Source organism: Natator depressus, chromosome 22 (assembly GCF_965152275.1).
Source record: "Natator depressus isolate rNatDep1 chromosome 22, rNatDep2.hap1, whole genome shotgun sequence".
In the NCBI taxonomy this organism is placed as follows: domain Eukaryota; kingdom Metazoa; phylum Chordata; order Testudines; family Cheloniidae; genus Natator; species Natator depressus.
In genome coordinates this window covers 18,935,863-18,951,562 of record NC_134255.1, presented here as the reverse complement: position 1 = coordinate 18,951,562, position 15,700 = coordinate 18,935,863, and the positions used below count along the sequence as shown (strand labels likewise).

Sequence of the window (15,700 nt, the reverse complement as noted above, 5' to 3'; positions counted from 1 at the left end):
CTCTTCCCCGCCCCGGTAGGGGGCGCAGGTCTCGGGCCTTCCGCCTTGGCCCCCGTGGAGCGCTGTGTCCCGGTGCGGGGAGGGCCGCGCCGCCTTCCCCGGCGTGGGGCCTGCCTCTGAGCCGCCTGCCGTCCCCCGGGCCTGGGGGGTTGCTGCGCCAGGGCCGCTCTCGGGTCTGCTTCCCACCCACGTCTATAGCCAATTGCTCCAGAGCAGCGCCCGCCCCCGGCCTCTCCGGCAGATGCCCCACAGCAGGCGAGCTGACCCCGTAGGGAGCGCTGGGCATGGCCAAGCCTGGAGCGAGGGCTTGTCGATGCAGCCAGACTGAAGCTGAGGGGAGTTTGTTTTAGACGGCTCTAGGGCACAGGCTAGTCCGGGCCTTGTCCACCTGAAGACCTCATGGTAAGAGAGTGTCTGCCAATCCCGCCCCTGCTTTCTCCATCCACGGACCTCAGACTGAAAACTCCTGATGTAGCGCAAACCTAACCCCTGCCGCCTTTGCCTTCCCAGAGGGGCAAGGGGGGTGAGGTAACATTTTTTTTATTGGACCAAACTTCTGTTGGTGAGAGAGACAAACTCGGGAGCTTGAGGCACTCACCAACAGAAGTTAGTCCCATAAAAGATGTTCCCGCCCCACCCTGTCTTTCTAATACCCTGCCACTCGCACCGCTACAACACTTTCCTTCTCAGACAGGCTGACGGAGGGTTTGAAGTGCACTCGGCAAGTTATGACGGATTAGAAAGCTCCCCTTGCCTTGTAGCGCGAGAGGCGTTAGAAGGATTTGCTTTGCCCGGAGTCAGTCTAGTCCATTTTAGAACACTGCAGCCCCTTTCCCATCCTTCCTGCATTAACACGATGGGGGAGTTTGCAGTGCTGTAAACCAATCTAGCTCGAACTAGAACAGCTCGGAGCTTTTCTTCCTGCACTGGGCGGGGTGATAGTGCGCTAGACCAAGCCAACCCGATCTGGAGTAAGGCCAACCTGAGTTGGAGCTGTGCATGGGGCTGGCGAAACAAAACCCGACGCGCCCTCCACTCTTTTCTTGCCGTGAAGCTGTTCGACCACTAGGGGCCGCTGCTCAAAGCTTTCCCATAACCATAGACACAAGGGGAGGAGACTTCCACGTGATCCTGGGTGAGGCGATCTGGTCGCCGGAAAGCCGTAGAGCTGGGGCTGCAAATTATCGCGAGAGTTGCTCTCCAATCGCTATGGTGACGGTACACAGGCTGGGCCCGGCGAGGATGGAGTCCAGGCGGTGGGCAGGGCCCTGAGAGGCCGGGACATGGCGGAGGCTCTGCAGGTGACCGAGCGCCAGCCTGTGGGGGGAGGCGCGGCGGGGGAGGGAGCCCGGCGCGAGCTGCCCGGAGCCGGGACCCGAGTCTGCCGCAGGGGCGCCCGTGGGGAGTAAAACAGTCGCCGGGGGCGTTCGGTGGGATGCCAGCCCCGGGCCTGGGGGCACCGGCCCTGCGGGGCTTCTGGGTCCCTAACTGCCCGACGGCGCGCGGAGCGCCCACGTGCCGAACTGGGTCCCTCCCTGAGGCACCCCCGGGGCAGATGGGACCTTTCACATGAGCAGCATTAAAGAGGTTTTTCATCTTCAAAGCGCTTTGCGGTCATGAACTAGGGCGAGCCCATAATACCATGAAAGGGAAAGTGCGGCCCTGTAAACGTCACCCGAAAGTGTTTGTGTTTATTATTAGACCAAAATAGTTGAAAACCAGCCCTATGATGAGAGTCTAGAGATTAACGACTCAGAAGAGGTTGCCAGTATCTACACACCAACTCCGCAGCAGCAAGGTAGGGAAAGCCTAATTTCACATCCTGCTTCTGTCTGTCTTACTAAAACCGTTTGTCTCTTTCCTTAAAACTAAAACGCTGACCAACCTCAGGAGTGCTATTGGCAGCTTGATCTTGGTTATTATATCTTCTTAAAAATACTCTGATGGGATTTAAGTCTTCTCCATAAAATTGGGAGAGTGAGCAGATTCACTGGGATTTGCTCATGAGCATATTACTATCAGGAGGTAAAATAGAATATGTTCACACATTTTTATTAATGAAATGTGCTCATTGCAACAAAGCTAGTGAGATCAGATGTGGTAATGGCAATTGTCACTGAAATCTAGGTCTGCATCTAGGACATGGTTGGTTTAACATGGATTTGGGCTTCACCACCATGGCCAGCCCCTGCATTATATTCTAGTTCAGCCAAAGCAAGTTGAAAATGTGAATAAGCATGATTGTTAAACTTGGGTGTAAGGCCTGTGTAGATAGGGCTTCATTCGTAAGTGCCTCAATGTAACAATCCATGTCGCAATCCCACAACCCAAACTTGGGTAGCATACGGAAACCTTCTTGGTGATCTCTTCAACAGGTCCGAGGTCCACACGCCCACAGCTCAAAAACATGGCTGATAACAGCAGTGATGAGTATGATGAAGAAATAAACAAGGTATGAGGTTGCCCATGTTCTCTGCTGTTATGCTCGATCACAGCATTTTGTAGCCCCCATCTACTGGGGCCTTGTTATCTGCATGTTGAGTCCTACTGGGGAAATTGCAGGAAAACAGCTTGGAAAGTTCTGTGACTTTTGACACATTTTGAGTAGAAAGGAATGTAGTTGCAGTATCTTTTGGCAAGACACGTTATTTATACTAGGGTGAAGGTAAGAAGGGGTCAGATTGCTCTTTCCTTCAGTTAGAAGAGATGGAACAATTTAAGTGTATTAGGAAGAATAGATCTGGAAGGAGATTTTCACATCATGGCAGCTGACACCATCCAGTGTGGATATAATGAATACCAGGCCCGTTGTCACTCAGTGGCTGAAGTGGGATAAAAAGAGGGATGGGAAAAACAAGGGCTTACACCCACATTTGGCTGTAAAGGTAGGGAGTGTTTTTTACAGGTTAGAGAAGATAAGATGACTCTGGGTCAGGACTCCTGGGTTCTGTTTCCATCTCTGCCACCAATTAGTTGAATGACTTTGGGTGAGCCAGTTCCCCCCGCATCAGTATTTCAGTTTCTCTGGCTGTAAAGTGGGGTCATACTACCAGCTACCTCGCAGGGACCTGGAGAGGGCGGAGTAATGTTTGCAAATCATTTTGAGATCCTCTAGGAGAAAGACAAATTATTAATTATTAGAACTGAACATTCCCCCCACCACCACTGAAAACCATTCATTCGAGTCAGACTGAGAGCAGTGGCAACCTTAGATTAAATGTCTGTGCTGGCATTCCTTTTCCATGCCACTAGAGGAAGTTGTTTTTTCTTACACAGCTGTGCCCCACCCATTTGTGACAGTTTTGGACAGAGGGTGTTTTCTGTTTAGAATGAAAGATGATAGAGCTGGAAAATGGGGCTGCTGGAAATGTATGTTGCACCATAACTCTGGTTTTAACATTGACCTAGGAGAAGAAGTTAGCCCAGTTGGCCCCCCAGCGAGGATTTAGTGAGAATGAGGATGGGGAGGATGAGGACGACTCGTCTGAAACTGACTCGGATGATGACGATGATGAAGAGGAGCATGGAGCCCCTCTGGAGGGGTATGAGGGATTATTAATTCCTAATAACAGTGAGAGTAGCCATATGAATTAAAGTCAAGGTCTCCATTCTGAGAGAAGACTCCTAACAACCCAGTTGAATAATGTTACAGTCTAACAATACTGTGCAGATATGTCTTTTGGTTAGCTATTGTGGGAATGAGGGGTTTAAAAGCTGAGGTAGATAATGTGCAGGTGCAAGTATCCCCAAACAGCTCAGTGGTACTGTGGTTGGAGTGCTGCAATGGGAACTGTAAGTCTGAATCCAAGGTTTTGGAGAGCTGCTTTCAGAGTATCAGCCCTGAAAATGAAGATACAAGGATATAGCTATATTAAGTGGGGAGGAGGAGGAGGAATTCCATTGACCATGTGGACAGAAAGAGTGTCACTGGGGTTTAAAAAGCATCAGAAAAGATGCACTGTTCATACAATAGAACTGTTCTTAGACAGCTTGAAAATTGGATTGTTCATTGACACAGATAGGATTCTTAAATTTCAAATACAGCTGCCCAGTTTTCTTCCTACAAATACCTACTCATGAACTTTATAACCAATGCAATTAGCCTCTTGGAGGTAGTGTAGGGGGTACCCAGGACCCTGGCATAAACTGACACTTAGTATAATAAACTAGCACTAATAGAGGGCACGGTACATTAGTGGGCCCATTAATAGGCTCAGTGCATTGTGCTGCACAAAGACAAAGAGTACATTTATTGCCTTTTTGCAGACAATTCATCTGCATACAGATGTCTAGCATGCAAGCCAGCCTGGCCCATGGGAAATAATTGTTTTATCATTACACTTATTGTAATATAACTTTTTTGAAAGTCTGGTCTGCTGCCCATCACCATGGTATTATTAATTAAACTCCAATCAAAAAAAGGGAGTAACTGGTAAAAGGGGGTGTCAGTGTTGTGAGTGGTGTTCTTATGGTGGAAACACGTCTTCAAAGAGGAAGAGTTTGCAGCATTTCCTAAAGATGTCAGAGACTGGATTCTCTTGATCTCTTCTGTAAATTTGTTCTGTAGCCAGATCCACCCCTCCGCATAGGTGTGCTAAACTGGGGAAAGCATCCAAGGCCCTCTCTTCCTCTAACACATCCACAGAGAATCAGATATAAGTACCCCCATAAAGTTAATCTGCATGAATCTGTTGGTCTTGAATATCTCTTCTTTTCTCTAGTGCCTACAACCCTGCAGATTACGAGTATCTACCAGTGTCTGCAGAGATTAAAGAGCTCTTCCAGTATATAAGGAGGTGAGTAGAAGGAGAACTAGTCTGCATTCGGATGTTGTTGTGGGGGGTGAAATGTTTACAGAAGGAAATGCTTCTTTTCTGGATGATAATTTCCCCGTGTAATTCTCAGGTACACTCCACAAATGATAGAGCTTGAACACAAACTGCAGCCTTTCATTCCAGACTTCATTCCAGCTGTTGGGGACATTGATGCCTTCTTAAAGGTACCCAGCTTTCAGACCTTCCCCTGTAACTCCTGTTGTGCAGGATCAAACAGTGCTCTCTCCCATGAAAACAATATTAATTTAGTGAGAGAAGCAGCATTTGCTTTTCTCTTTGTTGGAAGAGCAGCAATTTCAGCACACAGGGTGCCAGACTAAGGGCCCAAACCCACTTATGGGGACTTGGCCTCCTCGGCCCATAGTGTGGGGTTAACCCCTGCTGGACCAGTGTGGGGTTGGTGCACCCTGTCACAGTATCAGGAGATAAGTTTTTTTTTTTTTTTTATCTAGTTCTTTCACAGACCCATAGAATAGCCTTTGCTAAAGGATTTGTATAAATATCTGGATTTTTTTATTAATCCTTGGTAGCCTAGCAATATTTACACAGCCACAGTTTTCTTTTTCAGTAAAGACCCAGTGTGGGACTGGGTTAGAATGCTCCCAATCTGCTACTATTTTGAGCTGGCTGGCTTGACAGTACCTTGTAATATTTGAAACAGCTAGTCCAACCCATTTAATGGGTCTGAGCGAAGTATCTGCATTCACTCTCTCTTTTCGTATTCCATATAAAATCTAACATCCTCCTTTGTATTCCTGCTAGGATTTTTATCTGGGGTGGTTACAAAAAATTTTGAAACAAGAAAGATATCCATGGCATGTTAACTGTGGCTCTTCTTCCCAATCAAGAAATGGAAAATTTACCCCAGCACTCCAGATCTCTTTTCATTTGCTGACATTTGATGGTTTGACATTTTAATCATATAACTCTTCTAGGTTGTTTGAGATTTGAATTCCTAGCTACCCTATAGAATTTGTTGCCCATTTGTATCCAAATGTTTTCTGGGGGAATGACTTATCAGAGTCCAGCTAATTCATAGCTAACATTTCAGAATTGTCAAAATTTTGTTAAATTTAGATGCTTTCCAAAGTCACGGATTTTTTTTTAGATACTGATTTTAGGAAAATGTTTGGGTTAGATAAAAAAATATAATATCAGCAGCATGAAAAGCTATTTTCTGTTGTGTTCCTGCAAGTTTTATTTCTGTGCTCAATTCATTATTCCTTATCCTCAATGCAAAGGCACCATGGCCAATGCAAAAAGTAAGAGACAATGGACATCTCAGCATAGTCCCTCTGTATAATTCAAACAGGGGAGATTAAGCCCCATTAATTCACACAGCTGCTTTTAGGTTCATGTAAAGAGCATTTATCCAATTAAGGAACCGTGGGCCAGTGTTGTATGGGACAGGACTTGAAATAGCAAGTTCTGCCCTATTCTATCAAAAGTTTTCTCTGAGTCAAGTGATAACAAAATTAATTGATTATTTTTAAACTGACATTATGAATGATTGAATACTCTCCAAATATTGTCTGACATTGTCTATCCTTAATGAGTCGAGTTTGATCTGGGTTTATATAAACTGAGAGCATGGATGGCAGTTGGCTAACTAGTATTTTTGTTTAAAATCTTCGCTGTGATTCATCAGTGATATGAGCCTATAGGAGCTGCATAAAGTAAAGTCTTTTCCAACTTTAGGGAGACCAGCAGTAGCTTCTTTCATAGGTTGTGGAAGTCCCTCCCATAGCAGAATGGCAATGAAGATACCCTTCAGGGACCCACTAATAACTCCTTAACTACTATGTGAAATTTAGCTGCAAAACCATCAGGTGCTAGTGTTATTTCTCTACCCTTGCTCTTGCCTTTGAGACTTCTTCTTCTGTTATTTCTTTATCTAAAGTTTCTTTGTCAATTTTGTTTATCTTTGGCAAGCCTGCTAATTCCAAATATTTTTTAATTACCTCAGATAGGTCAAACTCTGAAGTTTAGGGTTTTTTATAATAAGGAACAAAAGTAGCATATATTTCACTGCATTGTGTAACTATTTTTTGCTGATGGTTTTTAATTGGTGGAATAATCTATTCCTCTCTAATTTTTGTGTCACTATCTTATCACTTTTATTTCCTCTTTCATAAAACATCTGCTTTTATACCTAAGGGTTTTTTTCAGTGGCATCTGCCATCAGCACATTCAGTTTCCCCTGATATTAGTATTTGTTTATATACTTTTTTGAACCTGTGTTGTTATGAATGTCACAACATTTTTATTTGCAATTCTGGTTTTATTTTTCTTAAGTGCTGTTTTCTTTTTTCTATTTAGAGGCTCTGCTTATCAACTGGCCCCTAAATACTGCTTTACCTGCCTCCCAGAGAAGACCTTTTTATATTGTCTTATTATTTATTTTAAAGTATTGAACAATGTCCTTTTTAATTATTGCAACCTCATTTTTGTCCTGCAGAAGCAAGCAGTTCATTTTCCAAAAAAGTGATCTTAGGATGATGCTAACAAATATCACTTCCAGTGAGGCATGACCTGACCATGTAATGGTGCCAATTTCCATAGCACTAGTCTGCTTCACTAAGGACTTAGTGATTAACATTAAATCTAGTCTAGTATATATATTATGAGAGTATGAATTAAAATGTGTGAATTTATTCCCCAGTGTTCAATTCTCTCCAGCAATCAGAGAAATCAATGCTGCACCTGCTTCCCTGTCCACTTTGTCTCTTTTATCCAATCTGTACCAGTAAGGAATATGTGTGCATTTGAAGTCTCCTCCAAGTATAATTTCCCAGTCTCCAAAATGTTGCAGTATTTGGGTATAAACTGGCCATGCACAAAATTAAGGCTGGAAATTAGAAGAAGGTTTCTAACCATCAGAGGGGTGAGGTTCTGGAACAGAAGTTGTGGTGGCAAACAACTCAATTAGTTTTAGAGAGAGCTGGACAATTTTATGAGTCTGATTGTGTGTCAGGGTTGGTTGTGATGGTAGGGGGCAAGGCTCAGCAATCCTGGGACTCACTTCCAGTTCATCTTATGTTCCTAAAAGCTCATCCTTCAGTGTTTCTTTTGACCATCAGCCAGGGTCAGAAAGGGATGCTCCCCCAGGTACTCCGTTTTTGTTTTATTTTTTATCTCCTTCCTCTCAAGCATCAGGGGTGGCCACAGCTGGAGCTGGGGACATTGGAAAGGGAAACCCACAGCTCTTGAGTGGCACCAAGCATCCTTTCTCTCAGGTGCTTGGCTGGCTGATTCTCGCTCACATGCTCAGGGGTCTAACTGATTGCCACATGTGGGGTCATGAGAATGGCTTATGGAAAAACTTGAAATTATTATGATGCTTTAGCTGTTTGAAGGCATGAATCCTTGTGTGGACATTCTCTCTCTCATTTCTAATTACATTGTATTCACAATTGTGTGCCTGAATATGGCTTGATTTCGGTTTGTGAACTTCCATAGTATTTTTTGTATTAATTCCCCACTGCCTCCCTGGTTCCTCCCCTCTCCTGCATTCTTCTTCTTTTAAATCCAAAAATAAAATACCAACATGGTGTATAAATCAGTCCCCAAACAAATGTCCTTTGCTGAACCCTAAACCTTTGTACTCTCCCTATGAACTCTTTGATTGCTTCTCTTGCAATCCAAAGGTGGTATATTCTTCTCCTATGGGATCTTAATCCTCTGTCATAGGGATAGGTTTCAGATTACCATCTGGTCATTTGAGTTACATGGGGGGGATTAATACAGGACCCCTACGGGCTCCTCCCCATCCGCTCTCAGTTTGCTCCAGTCTCTTCCGTCCATGCCCCCCATGTAGTCCCCCTATTGTCCTTTATTTTGTCTACTTGTTAAAATGCAGAACACAGTTATCAGAGTTATGATCACCACAATTAAAGCAAATTTAGTACTGTTTTTCTTACAACATTAACATAGTTACTCTTCACATGTCCCTCAGGGATCCAAGTCCTCTTGATCAGCTTCACTTCTGCTATTTCAGTCTTTTGTCTTGTATTTTCCTATCCTTCTTTTCTTGGATTTCACCATCTACCAAGGTTTTTTTCAGAATTTCATCCTTAGTTTTACCTCTGGATTATCCTCCAATATGTCTGAGATTTGGATTTCTATCTCAAGTGACTGGAGTGTATTGGTTTCTCTTATTTACAGTCTCTTACTGTATCATACTACTGATTTTGGAAGCTGTATGAGAGTGTAAATGGGATCCCCGTCTGTAGTGGATATCTGGCCTCCTGAGTGCTGCTGTAATTTCCCCCAGCTCTCTTCTCCCTTTTAAAGTAAGGGCACAGATGTTATGGAAAAACTGAGGCCTTTGAATAAAAGCTCTGAATGCTCTCTGTTTTTTTAAAATTAAATCTTTCTGTTGATAATGATGAAATTTCACAATCGGATCTCTGAGTCTATTATGAGACCTAAGTGGACAGAGCAGAGCTTTTTTTGCTCTCTCCACTTTCACCTCTTCCGGTGAGCTCAGCTTTAACAACTTTACCATGTACATCCTCCTTCAGTGGTTTCAGGTAGTCGTTTAATTCTGATGTTCCTTCTTGCTCTGTTTTCTGTAGCATCCCATTTAAGCTGCAGCTCTTTTTCTGCTCCAGAATTGCCATACAGCTCTACAACTCTGTCTCTCTCTCACCTCTTTCTCTAAGGCCAGTCTGTAGCACAGTGACTTGATCTTCCAAAAAGAAAAGGAGTACTTGTGGTACCTTAGAGACTAACCAATTTATTTGAGCATAAGCTTTCGTGTGGTTAGTCTCTAAGGTGCCACAAGTGCTCCTTTTCTTTTTGCGAATACAGACTAACACGGCTGTTACTCTGAAAATTGATCTTCCAAGTCTGTAACTTAGAGAAGCTCACTTTAAACAGCCTTTAAACTCCAGTTTTGAATTTAGAAGAAAAAAAATTCAGTTCCTCTTTGTTTATCTGCAGGTTCCATGTCCCAATGGGAAGCCAGATAATCTTGGCCTGTTGGTACTGGATGAGCCATCCACAAAACAGTCAGATTCCACGGTGCTCTCTCTCTGGTTAACGGAAAACTCCAAACAGCACAATGTTGCAGTAAGTTATGAAGGAAAAAGAGCTGGTTACCCCACACTAAGCTTGGTAGAAAGATGGAGTCTTGTTCTAACCTGTGTAGCTGTACCACTACCCATGGTTACAGCGCAGTGAGGATTTGACTAAGTTCTCATGAACAGGAAAACATCTTTCCCACCCACGCCTTTAGACTACAGTGTGTCTGCTCTCATTCACACACACGTCTTAATAAACAGACTTTGGATCCATTTGTTTCCTTGGGTCAGAGCTTTATTCCCCTGTGGTTGTTGCTGTCTGGTTTGGGTCACTGTGTTCTTTCCCAGTTGCTCTTCTGCTCCAATATGCAGACACTGGATGGTATAGCGCAGCTGGGAAAGAGACCAAAACCACACAATCCAGCCAGGAATGAAGCATAGGAGTGAAGCAGGGACCCACCAGCCTTGGAAAGTCTGTCTCCAGATTCTCATTTCTGTTCTCAGCAGCAAATAAAAGTGAAGAGCTTGGAGAATGCAGAGAAGAATCCCAAAGCCATTGATAACTGGATTGAGAGCATCAGCGAGTTACATCGCTTCAAACCTCCTGCTACTGTGCACTACACCAGGTGAGCTCTCTGTACCCTCCCACATTTGTATTTTACTCAGCTTACTCCTTACCACTTGTCTTACATGCAGAGATGCAGTTTGAGTATCCTTTAATGGATGGAATTTCTCTCCTGCTGACTTTGTGTAATTCGGATAGCTCTAGTTTGCCCTTGTAGAAAGGGTGCATGTGTAAGTAGCTTGAGTGGGGGACTAAGAGTCGGGACTCCTGGGTTCTATTTTCCCCCTGCCACTGACCTGTTGTTTGATGTTGGACAAGTCACTTACTCTGTATTTCAGTTTCCTCACCTGTCATATGAGGATAGTAATACTGACTTACCTGAGAGTAGGACTGAGGGGCTTCTCTAATGTTTGTGAAGTGCTTAGATACCCTGAGATGAAAGGCTCTGTATGACAGCAAAGAACTATAGTTAACTCTTTTCAAAATGCAGAGTCAGGAGAGAGGAGGAACTTTGTTGACCTACAGTATGTTGCACTGCAGTGATAGGGGTTTTAGAAATGCAGATACAGAGTTAGACTAATGATTTATTTAGAGAAGATAAAAACATCACCTCATCAAAATTATTCTTGCCATGACTGTGAAGAAGGAATTAATATCTCATCAGATACTTGGTAAATGGTTACAGCTATGGATTGTGTGTACAAGTCAAAATCTCTGACACAGGCAAGAGTTAGGAATGACTGTGTGCATTCTCTCCATGTTACCTTTACTTGGCTCATCCACTCTTAACTGAAATTCCTATTGATTCATAACTCCTCAGCAAAACTCTCCCTTGATTTTGAAACATACAGCTGTTTGTCTTTGTGTCTTTAACTTTGCAAGTGAGTTTGGTCCCCCTCTAAATCCTGAGCACCTTTGCAAAGCGCTTTGAGGAAGGTATTATTATTTATTAGAAAAGCTCTCACCCTGCTTTGCCAGTATCCCCAATCCTGACTTGCATACTCCCCGCTTTTCCAGGCCTGAGCTCACCACACACCTCTGCCAAAACTCCTCAGTCCCAGCCAGCAATCCCCACTGCTGTCCCATAAGCCTCTCGTGTGAAGAGATTTGTAGCGTATATAGATTGTGATGTCCAGATGTGTGGATTAATCTGAGACCATCAAACTCATTTTCCCATGTGATCCAAATCAGACTTGATCCCAGACCTCCAGAGGTGTAGTACAGTAACTCTCATTCTATAGCAGGTGTAGTGAAATCTGTGGATGACTTGCTCTTGTCTCTTGCAATATGGAGTTGGCACCTTGTTTTGACTACTGTGAAAGCTGCTTAATCAGTACCACACTTGTGTGTGCTTATTGGCGCGAATGTGTGTCTGTTTTCTTTCTCTGTGAGGACAAGAGTGCTGTTGCTGTCACACTCTCCCCATTCACACCAGTCTGTTGTCAGTGCGCTGTCAGGAAGCCCCACATCCAGCAAAATTAATCCTGGCATACTGTGTTTTTACGTGCAGGGTGGTTTTTCTCCCCTTGCAGGCCAATGCCTGATATCGAGACTCTGATGCAGGAGTGGTCCCCAGAATTTGAGGAGCTCTTGGGAAAGGTATGTTGTCAGCCTGTCTAACAGCTACCCCAGCTGTGTATTACAGGCATAATCTGGGCTTTTGTTTCACTTTGGCCTGTTTGCTATTTGCCTACTCTGTGTTATCCCTCATTAACGCAGGCTGGCTCAGAGTTGTTTGGGTTTCTTGTATTAATATAATGGAAAACCACCTTGCAACCAATGACCAGGCAATTTGGTATGTTCTAGCTTATCAACTCAAGCCAGCCAGGTCAGTCAGTGGTGCTTGAAAGCTGCCACCCTATGATGCCTGTTCAGTGGCCTGTGTGAAATGGGTGAGTGAGTTTCAGCTCAGTTCCTAGTGAACAGGCATCCACATGTTGGTAAAGACACCAAGCGATGAATGGGCCCCAGAGGCTTCCCTCCATATAAAGCAGGCTGTGCCTGCTTTGTGCTGGGGTAACACTAGTACGTATTCTTGCTGTATGGGAACTGAACAAGAGCTGGATCATGAGTCACTCTTTCCATGTCTTCCCATGTCCTGTCTAGGTAAGCCTTCCAACTGCGGACATCAACTGTGGCCTGGCTGAGTATATTGACATGATATGTGGTAAGCAAAGGACCCGTACGTGTCACTCTCATCTAAAGTGTTATGTGCCTAAAGGGGTGTCTGAGCAGGCAGCACTTCCTCCCGACAGCAGTGCTCTCAGGCTGTTTGGAGGAGGTATTGCAGGTGAATTAGTTGCATTCCCCTCCCATTCAAGCTTAGTCTTTTATGTCACCATGCCCCAGGTGTGGGAGAGAGCCTGCCCCCGTTGGGCGGGCTGATAGGAGGTCCCTTCAGAACCTCTAGCAGTTCCACACTGCATCAAGGTGAATAACCCTGACCCAGAGCTTTCATTCCGAAATTGTTTTTCCTGGAGATGGGTGTTGTGCTCCCAGTATCATGTCCTTGTGCAAAGAAACAGATGGGTCCCATATTTCTAAATATGTCTGTTCCCTCTGGATATTCGGTTCAGGCTTTGTCCTATTCACCATTCACTGCTAACCTCCTGACTGCACTGTAGCCTAGTAGCACTAGAGATGGAACCACAGTTAGGAAATGTAAGACACCTGGAGTTAAGTTCAGCCCTGACCTAAGCTGATGCATCTCCTGGTGACTGCAGTTGGGAGAAAGAACTGAATGTGTAAAGCCCCAAACACTGGGGCTGCTCAGAGGATACTGGAGAGGGCCAATATCCAGGCAGCAGGGTTGTGCTCAGTATCCTTATGTTATTTTGTCCTAGCTATTCTGGACATTCCTGTCTATAAGAGTCGGGTCCAGTCCCTGCATGTCCTCTTCTCGCTGTATTCAGAGTTCAAGAACTCACAGGTAGGTGACTCCAGCCCTGTCCGCCACCTTCCAGGCTGTCACTGTTAGAATGCTCAAGGGGCGGGGGCACGCAGGGAGAAAGAGAGGCAGTGTTAAGCCACTTGTCCTGAAATTCACAATAGCTCCCCTGCACTGCTGAAGAGCCCATGACAACAGTGCCTGTCCTGGCCAAAGAACATCACTTTCTGAAGTGTTACCGTTATTTCCTAATAATCTTAGCTGTAATGCATTTTTGACCTTGCACACATCCCATGCCCATGACTCACAAGGATTCATTCCTTCATACAACACTTGCATATAGTGACCCTCTTCCAGCAAACTCCAACCAACTTCCCCCTTAGAATAGCTATGTATTGACAATCTCTGATGTAGAACACTGACTTGAGTTACTTTTTCTAGTACCAGAATTTCCCACACCTCTTGATCTCAGTCACTGGTTTTAGAGTCACTACTCTTCCACCAAATGCGGTGGTACTTCTACTAGCAGCTGGAGAATGAATGATCAATTCTTTTGGGCTCTTATAAAAAGCAGTTTACAGGACAAGTCAATAAAATACCGACGCCCTGTTATTTCCCTTCTCGAGTCTCCAAGGATTTTCCAAAATGTCTTTATTTTTTGGACACACATGCTATATATGGAGAAATCCTCCTTACGTTCTCTCCAGTATTTGCCCATCCCTGTACAATAAATTCACTTATTTCTAAGGGGACTTAGGTTCCACTGATGAATGTGAATGTACTTTTCATTTTTTATTAATGTATTTATGGAGGTGTGGGGACCATTGCCCCGTGTTTCCCCTTTCCTCCTCCATCACCGTTCTCTTTTTATCAATGTAGTTTCTTCCTCTAAATAACAGATTATTTTGTGTAGAGTGGAAAGGAAGCCGTTATGTTTCATGAATGTAGTTGAGTGGCTTTTCAAATTGCATCAATTTCTGCTTAGAGGTGTACCTTTTTGTGGGGGTGAGTTGAAAGAATGCCTCACACTTACAATATTGCCGTAGTGGAATTCTGATGGTTTTTTGGGAGTTGGTGGTCTAAATATTTTATCTCTAAACAGCTGATTGTGTGTGTTGTCAAGTGACGAGAGCAAGTAACTATACTAACACAGTCTCCTTTCCCCCACAGCATTTCAAAGCCCTGGCTGAAGGGAGAAAGGTAGGGAGTCCTCCATCGAATCCACCCTCACAAGCAAGAGAGACAGAAGTGTTAAGCTTCAGCTGAGAAAAAGACCCTTTCTTCATGAGCTGGGACCTGCACCTAGAAGTAGAGCCTTGGCCTAAGCCAATCAGCAGAGCAAGGCAAAGCACGACTGAAACCTCAGTCTTTCTGTGTGTACTGGCAGATGGACAGCGTACGACTCTGATGAATTAGCAGAGGTTAGAATTTAGCTCATGGTGTTTAATTGTAAATGCTGTATGACCCTTTTCCTTTGGCTCATTCCCAGAGGATTCAGCATTAAACAAGTGCTTGTGAGTGGGAGCACCTCAGCAAGGGTAACCGTGTCTTTGGTACTTGAAATCAGCTTAGGCAGAGCATCTCCTTAAGGACATAACCCTCCCTCTGCCCATGCAGATGTTTGGACTCCTTTTGTAGCCATTCCCTAGACTCTGAACCTTGTGGCTCTGCAGCCTGCTGAGCTTCAGAGTTGGTTCTAATGATTGGGAACTTGACTCTCTCTCCCCCACGCAAATATTTAAAAGAATTTAATCCAGAAACCCAGCCTGCATTGCTGGGGAACCAGGACTTCACTGCAGGAATGGGCTTTGAATTGCTTCTCTGCAGCAGTCTCTATTATGAGATGAGTACAAGGTTCAGCCACTAAATGGAGAGATGAACAGCACTAAGGGCCACAAACATGTCATTCACCTGGAGGTAGGCTCAGGCATTTCTAATAGTGATCTGTTCACCACGCTTCATGTGCTTGTGTAAACCTGTGCTGCAAGGGGGAAGAGCTGTCCCTGGAAGCAATTGAAGGGGAGAAGGTGGTGTTGTGGATGGACCTCTGCTCTGTAGCAGGAGCCCAGTAGTAGCCACTCAAGGGAGAAAATTAAGGGGACCAACAGGAGGCAGAGGGTGGTACTACCTTCATATTAAGGCAGAGTGGAGTCTGTTTCCCCCTTGTTTCCTGTAGGTAGCGTCAGTTAACACATGAAATGTCCCCTTTATCAGCCTCTGGGTAGAGATGAGGGCACTACCTCTGAGCCATGTCCTGCATTTTGGGAGAAGAGGACAGATCACCAGAAATAACCAGTCACCGCTACAGACAATTATTTGGTTTATTGCTGTTGGAAGAATTTTCCAGACACTGTTGAGTCAGTGCTCTGAAAGAGATCCTTGGGGCGAA

The 15,700-nt window shown here is 44.6% G+C and overlaps 1 protein-coding gene across 3 annotated transcripts; it reads left to right on the top strand.

The window, feature by feature from the left end:
* Positions 1–84: 84 nt before the first annotated feature.
* Positions 85–14,860, top strand: IFT46 (intraflagellar transport 46). 3 transcript variants are annotated; one of them, XM_074936844.1, is made up of 12 exons: positions 85–402; positions 1,702–1,798; positions 2,376–2,452; positions 3,409–3,542; positions 4,722–4,796; positions 4,906–4,999; positions 9,780–9,908; positions 10,364–10,485; positions 11,957–12,023; positions 12,531–12,591; positions 13,268–13,353; positions 14,482–14,859. In XM_074936844.1, exons 1-12 carry the CDS (start codon positions 400–402, stop codon positions 14,575–14,577), a joined length of 1,041 nt encoding a protein of 346 aa, XP_074792945.1. In that variant the 5' UTR covers positions 85–399; the 3' UTR covers positions 14,578–14,859. The 3 variants fall into 3 exon arrangements, with proteins under 3 accessions (XP_074792945.1, XP_074792944.1, XP_074792943.1); XM_074936843.1 differs by lacking the exon at positions 85–402 and adding an exon at positions 1,079–1,301 and having other exon boundaries at positions 10,367–10,485; positions 14,482–14,860; XM_074936842.1 differs by lacking the exon at positions 85–402 and adding an exon at positions 1,079–1,301.
* Positions 14,861–15,700: the final 840 nt, after the last annotated feature.

Bases quoted from the DNA above. Each gene is read 5' to 3' on its own strand.
- IFT46 (XM_074936842.1), top strand. The intron at 2,453-3,408 runs GTATGAGGTTGC...ACATTGACCTAG, and splicing joins ATGATGAAGAAATAAACAAG to GAGAAGAAGTTAGCCCAGTT. The intron at 13,354-14,481 runs GTAGGTGACTCC...TTTCCCCCACAG, and splicing joins CAGAGTTCAAGAACTCACAG to CATTTCAAAGCCCTGGCTGA.